General features: G+C 39.0%; 1 protein-coding gene across 1 annotated transcript; it reads right to left on the bottom strand.

Annotated features, from left to right (window-relative positions):
* Nucleotides 1-2,539: 2,539 nt before the first annotated feature.
* pes (pescadillo) lies at nt 2,540-16,445 on the bottom strand. Its single transcript, XM_028457458.1, has 15 exons — nt 16,291-16,445; nt 16,039-16,118; nt 13,066-13,219; nt 12,859-12,968; nt 12,533-12,704; nt 12,373-12,462; nt 11,690-11,806; nt 11,536-11,613; nt 9,661-9,750; nt 7,985-8,115; nt 7,767-7,892; nt 5,532-5,716; nt 4,490-4,629; nt 4,245-4,412; nt 2,540-2,879 (listed from the first exon to the last, which is right to left on the bottom strand). Exons 1-15 carry the CDS (start codon nt 16,312-16,314, stop codon nt 2,805-2,807), a joined length of 1,740 nt encoding a protein of 579 aa, XP_028313259.1. The 5' UTR covers nt 16,315-16,445; the 3' UTR covers nt 2,540-2,804.
* Between the last annotated feature and the right edge of the window lie 1,233 nt (nt 16,446-17,678).

Below are 17,678 nucleotides of genomic sequence, written 5' to 3'. Positions count from 1 at the left end.
AAAACAGCAGTAAATGCAGGTTATTTTCTCAGTAAATAAATGTAGCTATATTTAGAGCCTGAGAAGTTTTTTTTTTTTATTATTTTAAATTGAATTCATTATTTAATTTTTGAAATAGTTGTACATTTGGACAAACCTTTTATTTTATACAGATGCCTTTGCGGAAAATAAATGAAGTTCCAATTGTGCAAGATTTGGTCTCTTCCTTTATAAGTTTGTACATGAGATGTTTACTGTATGCAAGGGAACCGTACCAAGATTTATTGCCAAAAATAAATGTGGTGGGTGAAAGTAACTAGTAACTTTTACTTTGAGTACTAATTAATTGAGCTACTTTTTCCTTGTATTTGAGTATTTTGTGTATGACTTACTTGTACATGAGTACAATTTCAATCAGGTAACAGTATTTCTAGTTGAGTAGAATATACCAGTACTCTTTACACCTCGTCCAGTGGTTAGTGATGAGTCCATTTGGCTCAGTGTAGCAGCTTGGAGCCACATTTTGGTCTCACACCCAACATGGTTAGAAACAGCTCTACTCCTACATCTGCCAGGCTGAGACACAACAGAGCAGCTTCTGTTCACCAGGGAGGGCTTTGGCCCACCAGTGCCCCCAGTGCCGTGCTGGGCCCTGAACTGTGTGGGCATTGGATGTGTGGAATGCATGTCTGGGGTAATGGGCTGCTAATGTCTGAGTGAGACTGAGGCTAGTAGCAGTGGAAGATTCACTGTTACATCTCATGAGGGTTTGTGCATCCTGCTCATTACCGCCCACTGCTTAGGCACAGACCAACCAGGACTGAGGTCCATTCAAAAGCAGCAGTGACCTCCATCACGCACTGGGAGGCAGCTGCTGTTTTAAGGAACCATTCTTTGGATTGTATTTTTCACTTTCTCCAGGTGTCGTAAAGCAGTGACCCCCAAAATAAAGGTTCCAGAGACCAGGGACCCCCACTGTACCTGAAGGTGGTTGAACACAGAGATGACCATTGAAGAACAGTCATGTGGAGACAGGGTCATCTATAAGGAGGTTTGGTATATAGTCATCTTAAAGATGTAAATCCTTGTTTTAATCAGAAATAAAATGGATTAAAAGTGACCAAAAATGGTGTAAAAGGTGGTGAAATTTTAAAAACCACATAAATTGGTTAAAAGTTGCAAATTAGAGTCAGAAAAAGAGATTAAAAGGCTTCAAAATGTCAATACTGGCTTAAAACATAATTTAAAAAGTAGGAGCAATAAACTGGCAAATAATGGGCATGACAAATCATGAATGTGGTTAAATTGGGAAAAAAATAAGCCTGAAATATGGTGGTTAAAAGTGTCACATATGCAACATTAGGTGGAAAAGTGGTGGAAAGGGTTTATAAGTGCTGAAAATGTCTTCAATGTGGAATGGACAGAAAAGGCATTGAGATTTAATAGAAAAGTGACAGAAATGAGAGTATTGTAGCAAAAATGCATTAAAAGGAGCAAAAATATAAGAAAAAGTGATGCAAAGTGGTTAAAATATAGCAAGTTTGTTTCTTGAAGGCATCTGGCGACCCCCTCCCAGTGTCTTGCGACCCCAAATGGTATACTGACCCCAAGGTTGAGAACTGCTGTCGTAAAGAACAAGCAAAAAACGTAAGAGTGATATTTAATTCTGTGGAGAAAGAGTTCTACCTGTCAGCGAGAGCGAGCTGTAGGTTGGGGGTCCAGGAAATAAACATTCATGTCGTATCATTACAATAGTGTGTAACTACATTAGAGGACCACTGCACCAATAAAGCAAACTTCTTCACGTTCAGCATATGGATACTAGACATGATACACTGCTGTGAAGTACAATGAATGTCTTTATACTATAAAGTCTGTGAAAATACTTTAAACTTTTATTTTCAAATGTGCACCTTTTGTTCGTTAATAACACATTTTATGTTCAATACATGACTATAGAGTTAATTTCTACTACAAGGATCTTAAATATTTAGGTTGAAATGCTCAAAGAATAGATCTTTACTGTGTTTAATAGACATGAGTCATGAATTTGAATTTCCATATATATATATATATATTAGTGATGCACCAAAATTCCAGGCACTGAAAATGGCCAAAAATGCTTTTTATCAGTTATAGGTCTGTACAACATTAATTTATGAGTGGAGTCAAGGTAAATATTTTGAGTTGTGTATTGTTAGAATGTCAAATTGTAAAATTTTATTAGTACAAATGTATACCCTCAAACGCAAAAGTACTATTCATTTGCATATTTTATTTAGGTGTTTTTGTTTTCCCATTTGCGGCCAACAATTTTCATGAATCCCTAATATATATAAATAATTAAATAAAAATTTTGAGTAAATATTCAGCAAACAGTATTTTTTTTTTTTTTTTTTTTGATTGATCAAAACTCGGAAAAACAAATAAAACACAGAATATATGACCTTATATTTATGTATATGTCACATGTCTGAATCCTTGTATTTCAGATTAGTGGATGAATTGTATCCAGTTCACATTATATATCACTGATTTATGAGCAACACAAGAACACAGCCATTATTAAACCGCTTTTATTTTTTAAATCTTATTACATACAGAGAATAAAATAAGTCAAAGTTGTAGTATTATAGAGCAGAGTTCATCCAAACAATCTCAACTCAGTCACGTCCATAGCAATAATAAAGGCCTTATTTCTGGGTGATAATGGGCAGAGGTCTACGCACTAGACTGTTTGTAAAACAAACACCGTGCTCCTCGTGTTCTTACGATGTCGATCTGGAATACTTTACACAATCAGCCTGAAAAGAATTTGAGCTCATCTACTTCCTGGACTTTTTCTTCTTGGCTTTTTCAGCGTCATCGTGAGCCTTCCGCTTCGCAGCGAGTTTGTTGGCCTGTAAGAAGAGAAGGAGTTGATCAGATGAACTGATGATACTCAACACCAGACAGATTCCTGAGGTCAATGAACTCTGGAGGTCACCACTGGGTTTGTGTGCTCTTTACAAGGCAGCTACACAACCCTGTTTAACATTCTTGGCTTGAGATTAGATGCTGGGCATCAATAATAAAGGATCCAATGTTAAAAATGTAGGAATGTCTCCTTTTCACAAAGCTGGATCAACAATTGCAACAGCCATAGCCATACTTTACTACATACTTTAATACAAAGAATTCATTGTTGCCATACAGGAATGAATTCAGTGAGGTCTAAACGTCAACAATCATTCTGGACAAACTAGGTTAGTTTATCTAAAATGTCTAAAAAAGTAAAGATCTAAATTTAAAACATAAAATAAGTTGAAAGTTAAAGATATATTTGGAATAAAAGTGGAGAATTTATGTCGACAGCAAGATTCTAGGGATTGACATCAACCATTAAAGGCAGTGAGCATGTTTTCTCAAACATCTGTCCCATCGCTCTCTCATGCAATTTCAAACTGAATCTGACAAACAATTAGCTGACTGCAATAATATGAAATAACAAAAAACAATGTAAGTAAAATATCATCAAGTAAAAACCACAACAGCAAAGGTCAACAAAGTGAGAACAAGATCAGAGCCCTGTTTAGTTTTAAAAATAAAAGAAAGTGAAGGAAATTTAGAAACCTCTGAGGATGAGCTGATGAGATTCCCTCTTTTCGTTACCGCCGACAACGTCATTTTTTTTTACAGTAGTTTATTTTTTGGTTTGCCTTATCAAATTTACATCAAAAGTAATTAACCGATTTTGACAATTTTTTTTTACAAAGAGCGCAGGCCATGGAAGATTCCATTACATTTTGGAGGGGATCTGGATCAATATGCTGATTCTGGATTAATTTGGAAAAATTTAAAAATCTCTCTCATCATTGGCCAAATTTCCAAAATTCTTATCTCAACCTGTAATTGACTAAGTTTCATTCAGATCTCATCTAAATTGCACATTTTATCGCAATTTTTCTTTAAAAACAAGGGTGTCGACCTACTGTATGATTATTAATGGAAATAGAAATGACTTCCAAGCCTTTAAAGTATCAATGATCAAGATCATTGATCCATTGAAGCGGTTAAAACGCTCTCGGATTTGTTTTCTCTGATAAACCCCTCGTTTGGGCGGTGTCAACACAGAGTCTAGAGCGGATCAAACGGGTGAATTCTAGAGCGATTGTTTCGGTCGATCTCGGAGGGTTTTTAATCTAACCCTAGAGCGATTATGAGCGACGTGAACACAACCGCTCCCAAAGCAGTGAGTATTTGTTCCTGCTCTTTAGAAAACTCACCTCTCTGACTTTCCTCTTCTTTCCAAACATGATCTTGTCGTAAAGATACTTTTCTTTTTTCTTCATCATCATAATGGCCAGACGTTTCTCCTCTGCTTTCTCCTCCTGCTCCAAACGCACCGGGTTTTCCATTTTCACTTTTCCAGGAGTGACTTTAACCTGGAGCGACTGAGAGAAGAACACCAGAGTTCATTAGAGACCATCATGAAGACATTCAGAAACAAAGAGAAAAGCCTGTGCTTTACTTTGCCCTGTGACCGCTGCTCCTCCATTTTCTTCAGCTTGTTTTCTTCCACTTGGTCCTCTTCATCATTATCCTCTTCTTCCTCATCCTCTTCCTCCTCTTCTTCTTCTTCTTCCTCCTCTTCTTCTGGCTGTTGTTGACCTATAATCAGAAAGTACATTTGAAATTGTTTTTATTTCTAAATATCACATTTATTCATAAAATTACTTTAAACCTGATTAAAAATGGTCATTTTCCAGCATGAACTCTAGGTCAGAGGTTCTCAACCTTTTTAGCCCACCATCCCAAGAAGTTTATTAATATTTGCACCATTAATAGTCATCCTAAAAATTAAAATCTTGTTTTAATCATGAATGAAATGGGTTAAACGTGACTGACAATAGTGGAAAAGGTGGTGAAATGCGATTCTAAAAACAACAGAAATTGGTTAAAATTTGCAAATTAGAGTGGCCAAAAACAGACAGAAAAAGTGGTAAAAAGGGATCAAAGACTCAATATTGGCTTAAAAGTGGCAGAAATTGAAATGTAGGAACCATTAGTTTAAACTGGAAAATAATGGGCATGAAATATGGTAAAAAGAGGTTAAAAGTGACAATAATGAGTCATCATCAGCGATGTTAGGTGGGAAAAGTAGTGGAAAGGGTTTATAAGTGCCAAAAATGTCTTTAAAGTAGAAATAATGTGCAGAAAAGGCAATGAAATTTGATAGAGAAGTGGCATAAAGGGGATTAATGTAGCAAAAATTCATTTAAAAGAGCAATAATATGGCAAAAAAAGGTGATGAAAATAAGCAAAATTATTCAAAAAAAATATTCTTAGTTTCTAGAGGGCACCTGGCAACCCCCCTCCTAGTGTCTCGTGACCCCAAATGGGGTCCGAACCCCAAGGATGAGAACCCCTGCTCTCAGTTATTGAGATGATTAGGATTGACCTCAGAAGGTAAATATATTTTCTTTATATAGTGAATTTAATCCTGTACAGTCAAAGGTGTGAATGGTTAGTGTATAAAACGTAGATGTTTTAAATGACTAATGAATCCACACCAGAGCTTTCTCCTCGCTGTAAGGCCAGTATCTTGAGTTTCTCAGGTGGAACGTAGTCGCCCTCCCTTTCCTCGACGAAGGGAGACAGGTGGGGGGGCAGAGTCACTCCAATGAAATAATCCTCCACAGGCACCAGCATTTTGGCATTGACACAATCGTACACCCACTGAGGCTGAATGTAGTATCTGAAACAGTTAAAAAAACAAACAAAAAAAAAAACAAAACACTTTTGTTACACATTTACTGATTTATAAAAGTATTTACTTGGATTTTCCGTGATCACAGAGAATGAAGCCCCCACATTGAAATGAATGCAGAGCTTCATCTAAAGCAGGGGTGTCAAACTCGTCTTCGTTCAGGGGCCAAATACTGAGCGGTTTGATTTCAAGTGAGCCTCAAATTTTTGAGCAAGAAAAAAAGCAATTAAACAATATGGTGACCTAGTTTTCAATTTATCATGTATATAAATAAATATGTAAGGAACCGAGAATGTACAAGCAATAAATGAAGGACATCTTCAAAATTCCTGAATTTTGTGACACATTTTTGTGTAAATAGTGAGATTGTTTGTTAGAAATTGCTGGATTTTAGAGGAATTTCAAAGTTCTTTCATCAATTTTCGGTTAAAAATGACTGCAGTTGTGTGGGCACAGAAAGTTTGTGAGCTCCTGCAAATGTTGTTGAGTTTCATTGAATGTGACTTTGGAGTACGGTTGGGCATCGAGTATCGATTGGTCCCGGGACCAACTTCAAATGTTCAAATTTAAACATATTGATTCCTACTTTTGATATACAGTCTGCCGACTAGAAGAAGAAGAAGCCAAACACCAACGAAGAAGAATCCATCGGAAGTGTTTGCGTTACCGCACAACCATAAACTGTGTGCGATGGAACTGTTTTCTGGTTTTCTCCTGTACCAGTTGTTTCTTATTGTATGTTTCATATTCTGCAGCAGTTTAGCACATCAGTGGGAGCACAGTAACATGTTTTAATACCTGCAGCATCACACACTATGTGTAAATGTGTTTTCATGAGGTTTTCAAAAAAATAAAGCTCTCGTGAAAAGAAAATGTACAATATTTAAAAATCAAGTTCATAGATTTGATATTCATATACTAGTTGAAAACAGCCCTGTGAGAAATTCTAAGTGAAGTTAATAAAAAAGTAAGAAGTTCATAGAATTAAAATTCATAAAGCGGTTCAGACTACTCCATCCAGACTTCTAGTTAGCTAGCTCAATTAAAACATGTAAACTTTTGACCCTGACTTTTAAAGAAATCAGAATCCTTCAAATTCAAACAATGCCCAATCCTACTTTGGAGGGACTGAGTGATCTATAACTGGATTATTTATTAGTTCACACAATGATTATGTTTTTTCTGTGGGTTTCACTTCCTCCTGTGGCCCACATTGGATGCTGTAAACAGATGGATTTAACCCCCGGGCCTTGACTTTGACACTCGTAATCTAAAGTGTGTTTTAAATGTGTTGTGATGAACAAGCAGTTCAGATTATAATCATGACTGTACCAGAGCCTTTTCAGATTTTAATCCAAGGACTAGTTTAGGTGTTGGGGTATTAGCTGAACTGGTGATCATTTTACCTGGTGATGCGTCTCAGCAGAAGCATCTCCAATCACACGACAAGGCAGGATTTTATGCAAAATGCGATGGTGATATACCGGTAGTAATTAAAGGCTTCAAAAACAATGTTTTGGGACCATGTCACATATTTCCATGGTGTGATTTTTGTAAAACAAGTGACTGGGGGCTCAAAGTATAGTGAACAAACATGTTAAAACTTGCGCAATAACATCTCACGGGATTTAGGAGTAACACTCTCGAATGAGAAACTAATAACTGTAGCTGACTTTATTAACGCTACATGTTTGGTAAGATTTTGGGAAGAACCAGTAAAGCGATCTCAACTGGACAAGATGATGAAATGAAAACAAAACGAGATCAGTAAAATCAGAGTCCCTATAATTTCTGTGAGGTGTTCTTGTCACTGACAAAATAAATCCCTGTCAAACATTTCAGCAGCAGACAAAAAACAGAGTTGATTTGAGGAAAAAAGAAGAAGAAAAGAACATCTTCAGTCTGAAAGGAAACTTTAACCTGGAACTCTAAAGATCCAAAAAGATGTAGATAGAGATTCCTGTATTTTCCTTCTATCTGATTTGCATCCCTGTTTTTATGGAATCTATGAGAAAGTGATTAAAACAAGAGTTTTTACCTGTTGATGTAGCGTTTGTCCACATTGGGTCTGTCAACAATATGATGTGTGATGGTCTCATCCATCATCTCATACGTGCTACCAATGCTAACAGACTTGTCCCAGGACACTTCGCCACCAAAACATCTGAAGGGCAGCAAAAGCACACAAAGGGACTTTACATGGTTTGAATTACGAGTTGAAAAGAAAAATCCTTCACCAAACGCGTGACTCCTGACCTGATGATGAAAGCCAGAGACTCCCTGGGAACCTCTCGGTTAAGGAAGAACTTGAGCCCTTCAAAAATCTTCATCTGGGCTTCCAGCAGCTTCTTCTCCTTCTCTTTTTCCTCCATCATTTCCATGTTCTCCTAAAAGAGCAACATTTTTGTAAATAGGTCAAAAATGAGAAACTAGGTAAACCAGTCAACAGGATCAAGTTTGAGGTACCTCAGCACAACCAATAGTTTGTAAAACTATCTAAATGTTGACTTTATCTACCTCTGGATACACATTTGAACTAATGTTGCGATATGAAAACATGCAATTATATAACCGAAAGGATGTGATTTATGATTGAAATAGATGTGGTGGTCTGTCCTCTAGAGTCTATTTCATCACAGCCATCACTGCTCCAGAAGTCTGTCCACGTGTGTTTATTTCTGGGAGGGTGTGCGTGTGAGCGCAGCCTGTTTGGTAACGTGACGTTCCAGTGAGCCGAAGGGGACGGGGAAAGTGTCCAATATGGATAACGAGCAGCAGGAGCATTAAGAGGAGCAAATAAACGTGGAACTGGTGCCGAAAAAACACCTAACATCAACAATACGGAAATATTTTGGATTCAAGTACGACGACGCAGAGCAGAAAGTGCTGTGCAAAATTTGCCGAGTTAAAGTTAATACGGAGAGAAACAAACAAATATACAAATAAATTTGCCTTGCCTTTTCAAACATACAGCGCTCTAGAGTCACACTGCTAGCGATGCCGAACGCCATCGTCAAACAAATGGTAGTAGCATGTAAAAGTTCTCTCTGTAGCACGGAGCTAGGATAGCATTAGCCGCTAATCACACCGGCTTTTTTCACAAGTGGTTTATGTTTATGAGAGGTGAAAAAGGAGCACAGCTCCTCGCTTCAGCATGCAGTGAAACTGACCGTGCTGCATGTGTTGCTGGTGGTGAACACAGCATTAGCCAATCAGGACACAGAATGTGTGTTCATACGCTGTAAAAAATGCATTAAAAATTGCAGAGGCCGCGAAAGGTGAACGGCGTTATAGCGAGGGACTACTGTACAATATTTTTTTGTCTTTTTAATATAGAAATACCTTAAGTTTACAGTAATGCTGCATTACTATTGTCTTTGCACTTTAAAAAAACATTTTTTTTTTTTTTCAAGGGAAAATGCATTGACAACAGTACCGTAAAAGCTTTAATTTGTTTTTAATAATATGTGTGTTGTAAGTTAAATGATCCATACTCTGCATGTTTGTTAACCAGGCAAAAAGTGTCATTACATCATTTATCAAATTGCAATCACAAGATATTTTAACATAATCGCAAATCGTGCAGTATTAATTTGAACAAGGTCTGAGTTCTCTGCAGCATTAAAGCTCCTGATTAGAGATGACTACAGCTTTAAGTCTGTGATATTAAACTGTAGACATTGGTTCAGAGCTAACATACAGCTTTGTGGATCTGGGAGAGTTCTCAACATCTTCAGGAGAGAGACGTAAATAATACAAGTAGCTAAGAAACATCTTCCCTGTAGCAACAACATGTGAAGCTGTGAATCCCAAAGCTCACACCTGTGAACCTTTCAATATATCTAACAAACACCAGCAACCTCTAACCTCTGTTACAACAGTGTCTGTATAATCAAACAGAGCATAAGTGGATGTGCAAAGGGATTTCTTACATCTTCAGTGGGAAACAGGTCAATCTGGGCCTCCTCCTCCTCTGTAGACGTAACCACTCGAGCCAGACTGGCACTCAGAGCCGACAGTTTCTGCACAGGCACAAGAAAAATGTCAGTGTCATGAATCTGGATTAAATATTCTCGCCGTCATCACTATGAGAGGCAGGAGCCCCTGCTGAAGATCAGTGGTTCTCAACCTTTTAGGCCCATGACCCCCAAAATAAAGGTTCCAGAGACCAGGGACCCCCACTGTACCAGAAGGTGGTTGAACACAGACATGAACTATAAAGAACAGTCACGTGGAGACAGGGCCATCTGATTCTGGCCGTTGTATTTATATATACCGTAATTTCCGGGCTATAAAGCGCACTATTTTATTGGCCACATTACAAGAATTTAGCAATTTTCTAAAAAAAAATCCACAAATGCTGCAGCCTAACATAGGCCTGCACCCTATTGGCTGATGAGGGTGCCCGTCAGACAACTCGGCCAATCAGAACGGGCAGGTAAGCGGGCTGTTGTACTCAAGTTAGGTTTTACGGAAATGTCCATGTTTTAACTGATAAGTTTCCTTTAATACATGAAGTCTCGTCCTCACTGCCCCACGTCTACATATCAGTCCATCTACAGCTTTTTATGGTCACTTTTTACTGGAACCAGACTGATACACATCTTCATCCGCTCTCCTAACCGTGAACTACCACGGAGCAATCACGGCGAGTCAGAATACGGACGTGATCGCTTCTGAACAAATCCAACGTGGTGATTTGGCAACTTCATGCTGCTATGTTACTATTACAAACTGGCTGACTTTTACTGTAGACGGAGCGGAGATCAGAACAGCCTGGATGCAGCCTGGATGCAGCCTGGATGCAGCCTGGATGCAGCCTGGATGCAGCCTGGATGCAGCCTGGATACAGCCTGACGCCTGCTACAGGATGTTCTGTTCTCTGCTCCGTCTGTCAGTCCTCATTACGGAAGCGTCTCCATCAGCCCTAGAGTCCAGAGCACCGATCAATCCTGAACAAACCTAACGTGGTGATTTAACAACTTTATGCTGTTTATCTTTCGATTACAAACGGGCTGACTTTTACTTCATCCACACCACTGTTGCTGCAGTGGGCTCTCTCTCTCTCAACATTTCTTTGTGTCGCTGGTATGATGAGGCAGTGTGCATCATGACAAAATGAGTGATCAGAATGATTCTGTGCGAGCAAAAACGATTTAATGTTCACAATTTCCTTTTTCCACCTGGTCTAAAGTCACAGAGCTCAATTTTGTGGCGGCATGAAAATTATAAAACCGGGAAAAATCCGCAATTTAGCTACATTATTGTTTAAGCCGCAGGATTCAAAGTGTGACAAAAAAGTAGCGGCTTATAGTCCTGAAATTTCGGTATTATACACACACACACACACATATATATATATATATATATATACTGTATTCTTTATTGCCTACAGCTTTTGCACTATTTTTTCCTACACTTTTATGAGAGCTGCTATTTCAAAAATCTTGTTGTGCTTTTCTTTTGCAATGACAAATAAAAGGATTCTGATCTATAAGGCAGAATAAAGGAGAGCTTTTTGTAGGAAATGTGTAGGAAAGCCATTGAAATTTGATGAAGTGGCAGAAATTGGAGTAATGTAGCAAAAATGAATTAAAACAAGCAAAAATATGACAAGAAAAAGTGATGAAGGTATGTGGCGTTCCCCTCCCAGTGTATCGCGACCCCAAGGTTGAGAACCCCAGTGGTATACTGTTAAGTATTTAAATTGATCACTGCCTTAAAAAAAAAAAAAAAAGCATGGATCAAATAAGTCTTTATTCAAAACTGTTTAATTTGCGTGGTGAGGAAAAGGTAAAGAGTTTCACCTCTAAGTAGCTCTCTGAACCCATGGCGTAGTCGTCCTCGTCCTCTTCTTTCAGCTCCGACTCTGATTTAATGTCCAACTGCAGGGAAAGAGAGAAATGACTTCAGATGTGATCGACTGGACCAACACTGGAACACAGAGTGTGTCTACGATACCTTTGGTGGGTAAAGCAGGTTGAGGGAAAGGTAGAGCCTGAAGTTAACAAAGCCCAGAAGGGTTGTGTACAGCTCTGTGAAAGTTGCCATGACTCTGTAGTCCACATCTGTCGGGTGCTGAAAATTTAGAAAGGAAAGTTTTATTTTCAGTCTCAAAGACAAAAATCCACAGCATGTCAAACATAACGTGTCCGCACTTCTCGGCCTGACATTTTAAAAATCCCCAAAATATTAACTGTCATGAAAACATTTAATAGTATGAGTGCGGTGTGATGAGTTAGTGTGTCTATCTGTGTGAGCTGAATGTGGGAATGTATAAATGCTGGATCACTGTTGTAAACAAGTTGATGTGTTTAAGATTGTGTTTTTATACATTTTGTATCTAGGGAAAAGCTCAACCAGGGACAGAAGGTGAGAATTAGCATTAGCTATACACTCTGTATGCATCGCATCAGTTGCATCTTTTTGCTGTATGCATTGTCCCTGTCAAATGAATAAATAAATAAAATAAAGTAATCTCAACAGAGAAATGTGTAAAGATGTAGAAATGGTAAACTCTGAAACAGAAACTCTTAATGATAATTACTCTCTTGCATCAGTTGTTTACTACGTACTGGGAGTCTGAAGTGTGAAGCTTTAAGGTAATCCCACAGTAATAACTTCACACTTTCATGTGCACTTACATCATGAGCAAACTGATAGGGCACCAGCCAGGTTATGGGCTGCCCCATCACCTCAGCTTGATAATAGATTCCCTTGATAGAAATGAAAACCTGGTTGAAACAGAAAAAGGTTTAGTGGATTATAAACCATGACAAAGCTTCTTTATGGCCAAGCCGATACCTTTCGCAGAGCCCGAGATGTGATCACATAGTTCATCCACTCCACTGTGAGGCGTCTGCACAGCTGGATCGTCTGCACGTGGCATTTTCCTGTTCTGGCAAATGTGGAGAAAAGGAAGCACATGCAAAGGGCATCGTCGATGTCGCGCAGGGCATCGATAAAGCTGGGATACCTGCACAAAAGCAGCAGGAAAAGCAAATGATAACACCTGGAAAACATCTGCTATAGTCATTTGTATTTAGTGCATTTAGCTCACAGGACATTTCCCCGTTAAGTTTAGCTCAACAACGCCCTCCAGTGGTAAATGTGAATAGTTACAGTCTCACCTTTCTTTTACAATGTGGTCTAATTTATAGGTCGGCTTGTTCTCCTTCAGTCTTTCTACAGCAGACCATTCAGTTTTTCCATAAGCCTTCTTCAGTTTACGAACAAATATCTATGAAAATAAAACAATATAATGTATACATTGTACAGTGATGAAAACAATTATCAAATGTAATGCCTAGTTTGAATGAAATAAAATGTTGGTGTACCTTGTATTCTCTAAATTTGCCGACGATTGGTTCATGCAACAGGAAGCGGATGTCTTTGAGCAGGTAGAAGGTCCGTGGTGCTGTAGAGCCTTTGTTAACTTTCTTCTTGTGCTTTGGCTCATGGGGGTAGATTCCCTTCAGGATGCACAGTCGCCTGTGCGATGGGAGAGACACGGGAGCATTAATTACACCTCATCACTTTTTTACTTTGGTCTAGGATCCTTTGTCATTACATACACTACAGTAGTGAGAGAGTACTGAGCTGTGATGTTACGGTTTGTATCAGGTTCAGGTTTTTCACAGCGTAGGGGAATTGGTTGGTGCACGAGCGAGTGTTGAGGGCGCAAGTTTTGAGCGGGGTTCCGGGGGCATAACCCCCCCATGAGAATGTCTACATTTATAACCCTCTGAAAGACTATTTCCTACATTTTGAGTGCTACATTTTGTTACAGGTCCTAATATTTGTTCTAAGACCCACAAAAACATGAGGTTTAGTTTCCCAAACGCACCTGTTTTCCAGAGTTTTAGTCTCTGAAAAGTCACTTTCTGAGCAACTCTACACAAACAGGCTGATTTGCAGCCTACTTATGAATATTCATGAGTGGGCGTGTCTACAGACGGGACACTGACTTCCTCCTCCCCGTACAGTGACTTAGGGCGAGAGGACGGGCCGCCCTCCTCCCGCCCACTCCGTAGCCGAGCTCATGCTGCCTTATAAACAAAAGTGTGGGGGCGGGGAGTTTGCCGGTACATACATAGACTGTAGAAAACACATACATAGCACTGTGCGAAGGACGCTGAAATGCTCACCTTCGTGGGCGTGTCTGTTTACATGTCAATCACGGCAGAGAGCTTCCTGGAGGCGCGTCTTCTCCAGCTCAGTGCCGCGTCAAATTCGTCATCAAAATGGGAACGCTTCATCAAATTGGAGCGAGGTGTTTGGGCTCACCTTGTAGTAAGTAAGGAGCAAATCACCCTCTAACTAACGATTGAGAAAATCAATGAAAACATTTTTTTTGACATGTGTATGAAGTAGGGATGTAACGATTAATCGTAAGGCAGTTAAAAATCGATTCATAGGTATCAAGGTTCACATCAATGCTGTGAAAATTGAATCGCAGAACTTTTTTTAACCAGCAGAGGGCGCTATCCAGAAGTCATGGCGGCGGACGAAATCTGCTAATACTTTCTTTCTGGCCGCCTTCTACTCTTAAACATATTCATAAATGATTCCTTACCCCTTTAGCACCAAAAGAATATCTGTAATATTAAGTGAATATCTGTAAAAGTCACGTTTTTCTATTAACCCTGTCTGCTAGCATCTCTTCTTCACTGCACTTAGCTGCATGCCAACCAACCACTGTGTTACCATCGCCCTCTGCTGGTTCAAACAAATATCTGACGCAAATACAGTGCAGACTTTTTTTTTTTTTTAAGGTCCAATTGTTAAGTCACAAAATACATTTTCAGTTGCACTTTTAAAAAGAAAAACAACTATTATGCAGTTTTGTATTGTTTACTATGGAACCAGAATTTAAATGAATAGGCTTCTTCATTTGTATTATTCCTTTATTTATTTCATTCAAGATTTATTTTTAAATAGTTTAAATAGTTCATCAAGGGATTCTTTTGACAATGAAAAATAAAAGGAAAATAGTACAGTATTTTCTAGTTTTTTTTCCCCCCAAAAAATAAAGGAATATTTTTCAGCCATTTAAGTACAGTCCCATTTTGTAAAATTAATCGTGAGAGAATCGTATCGTGAACCCAGTATCGTGAATCGAATCGTATCGGGAGTTGAGTGAATCGTTACATCCCTAGTATGAAGCCATAATAGCACTTTATGATGTTTAAAGCACAAAAGTCGATTTAGCTTAACATGGGCCCTTAAGTAAAGCTTAAGTTTCATTCATTTTATATTTTTCTTTTGTTGCATTTAGTTGATCATTTTTGTTTAGATTATGAAGCAAAATGTTTCTATTGGACAGCGATTATGGGTCCCAAACATACTCAGGCGAAACAAACGCAGAACAGACTCTCCGCACTCCTCGGAGATTTCATACTCGAGCGCACCACCGCATAGCAGTTTCCAGTAAAATCCTACATTTCCCACAATCCTTAGCGCTTCTCTGTAGTCCGTGTAATCTTTCTGGGACGTGTTTTAAAGGTGTTGGTACTTTCGTAGCTCGTGGGCCCGAGTTTCAAGACTGGTCGGGTGGGTGGCCGATATCACCGCACACCCCTTGCACCAACTGTCGTGGGTCGGTCCCCGAATATAGTCCGCTCCAGTCAACAGTCAGACCGGGGCGAGGGGGCTCCGCCCCCACCGAGGAGAGGAAACCTTGTTCACGGCCCCAGGAAGCAGCGAGTTGGGAGCGAGGCGACGCTGTAAAACTCACAGCCCGAGAGCCCTTGATTTTGCACTGTGTAGAATGTCTAAATTTATAGAGTCACAATGTTTCTGTTTGCAGAAATGCCTTTACTTTATGACAGTACTGTACAATATATTTTTATTATTATATAGAAATACCTTAAGTTTACAAAAATGCCACATTACTAACATCTTTGCACTTTACAGAAAATGTTTTTGTTTTATTTTTCAGGGGAAAATAAATTGCATAAAGCACTGTAAAAGCTTTCATTTGTATTTAATTACATTTATGCATTTTAAGTTAAATGATACATACTCTGCATGTTTGTTAATCAGGCAAGAAGTGTCCTTACACCATCGCAATATCGTTTACTATAATCAATTTTTCCGTGCAGCACTAATTAGTAAATGTACAACTATATATGTACTGAGTGCACTACACACAGGTCTACACTTGTCTGCTTTGCCACAGCATTGGTCAAACGTTGGTGGACTGCGGAATCAAGCCCATTTACGGTGGTCAAGGAACAAATGCACGTTGGAGATGAATTTTAATTATGAAGACTTGTCTGGAGTGGTCGAGATGGCCGTGCTTCGTTTACCTGAAATCTGGCAGGCTGAGCTGCAGCTTCTTCCGAGCTCTGTTTCTGGTGATGTAGTTGGTGGCAGCGCCGCTTTCAAACTGTAACACAGACACAACAACACGTCAACAACACAACAGACAGTCCAGCCTCACTCTCGTTTATTAAACAGTCAGATTTCACATGGCCAAAACACAGCTAATACAGCTAGCTCTTTTAGCTACTAAGATAACCAATCTACACTGGCTGTTTGTTTTGACAAACGCCTCTTACCTTTTTCTTCTGGAGGCCTCCCATGTCCACAAATTGTCACCTCACACACGGATAAATGATCAAACCCTCACAAAATGATAAAATAATATACACAAACACACGACGCATGCACACCACGGCCTGCGGTGTCCACACGTGTTGTTTGACGTATGCAGTAGAGGCGGTGCCAAAAGGACCCCGGGTGGGTTAGGCCATGAATCTGCCTGTAGGAAAATTAATATTCTTCTTATTTGGTTTATTGGCGGATGGCACTCAACTGAGAAAGGCGCGTTTTCCGCTACCTACTGTATCGGAGTATGAACCAGATCTTTATCCTTTTCCAAAGTCATAATTACCATTATTATTACTATCATCTTAAAAAAAACTATATTCTTCCCATAACCTCTGAGTCATTAAGGAATTTGAGTACCCTTTTCAATTTAACGTTATTCAAAACATTACCCACATTCATCTCCATCCCCTGACGGTGTAAATCCTGCAGCATAATTTCTCTTTGTCTTGAATAACGATTACATTGTAGAACATGCTCCACAGTCTCTGGTTCTTTACAATGCTCACACAATCTTGTATCTTGCTTTTTGATGAGATGTTAAGTTTTATTCAGCGTCGTATGTCCTATTCTCAGTCTAGTAAGTAGATCCTCTCTTCCTTCAATTGGCGAACCCTCAGTACCTACTGTGCTCTGTATAGCATATAAATGTCTCCTTATGTTTGATGAGTCCCAACACACCTGCTATTCTGCCATGATATTTATTTTAATAAATTAAATTCAATTAAATTCAATTCAACTTTATTTGTATAGCGCAATTTACAACAAGGTAATCTCAGTGCGCATATCAAAATATAAAATTTATAAGAAAAAAAAAAAAAAAACCCCAACAAGATCCACATGAACATTCATTTAGCCACAGTGGGAAGAAACAACTCCTTTTTAACAGGAAGAAATCTCCAGCAGAACCAGGTTCAGAGGTGGCAGCCATCTGCGTCGACTGGTTGGGGTTAGTGGACAGAAGGACCAACAGAACAGGATAGAGAGATAGAACATCAGAGTGTCTCAGACTAGTTGAGCTGTGAACCACTGAACTTATTATAAAGGTGATGAATCTCTTCCCGTTTATTGGTAAGCTAACAACGACTCCAAGGTCTGTAAATGCGACCGTTCACAGACAAGCCCATGTCCGCTCTAGTGGTTATGTTATGTTATGATTCAGTCCTGTTTATGCGGACTGTAAATCATAACCAGCAACATCAGAATTGAAATATCTTCCTGTTTATTGAACCAGTTAATGCAACCATTTACAGATGAGCCCATGTCCACTCTAGTGGTTAGGTCATGTTATGATTTTGCCTCTGTCCTACTAAAAGGAATGTCCATACAAGGGTCATTT

Source organism: Gouania willdenowi, chromosome 9 (genome assembly GCF_900634775.1).
Source record: "Gouania willdenowi chromosome 9, fGouWil2.1, whole genome shotgun sequence".
NCBI classification, from domain to species: Eukaryota; Metazoa; Chordata; class Actinopteri; order Blenniiformes; family Gobiesocidae; genus Gouania; species Gouania willdenowi.
This window is presented reverse-complemented; position numbering and strand designations above follow the sequence as displayed.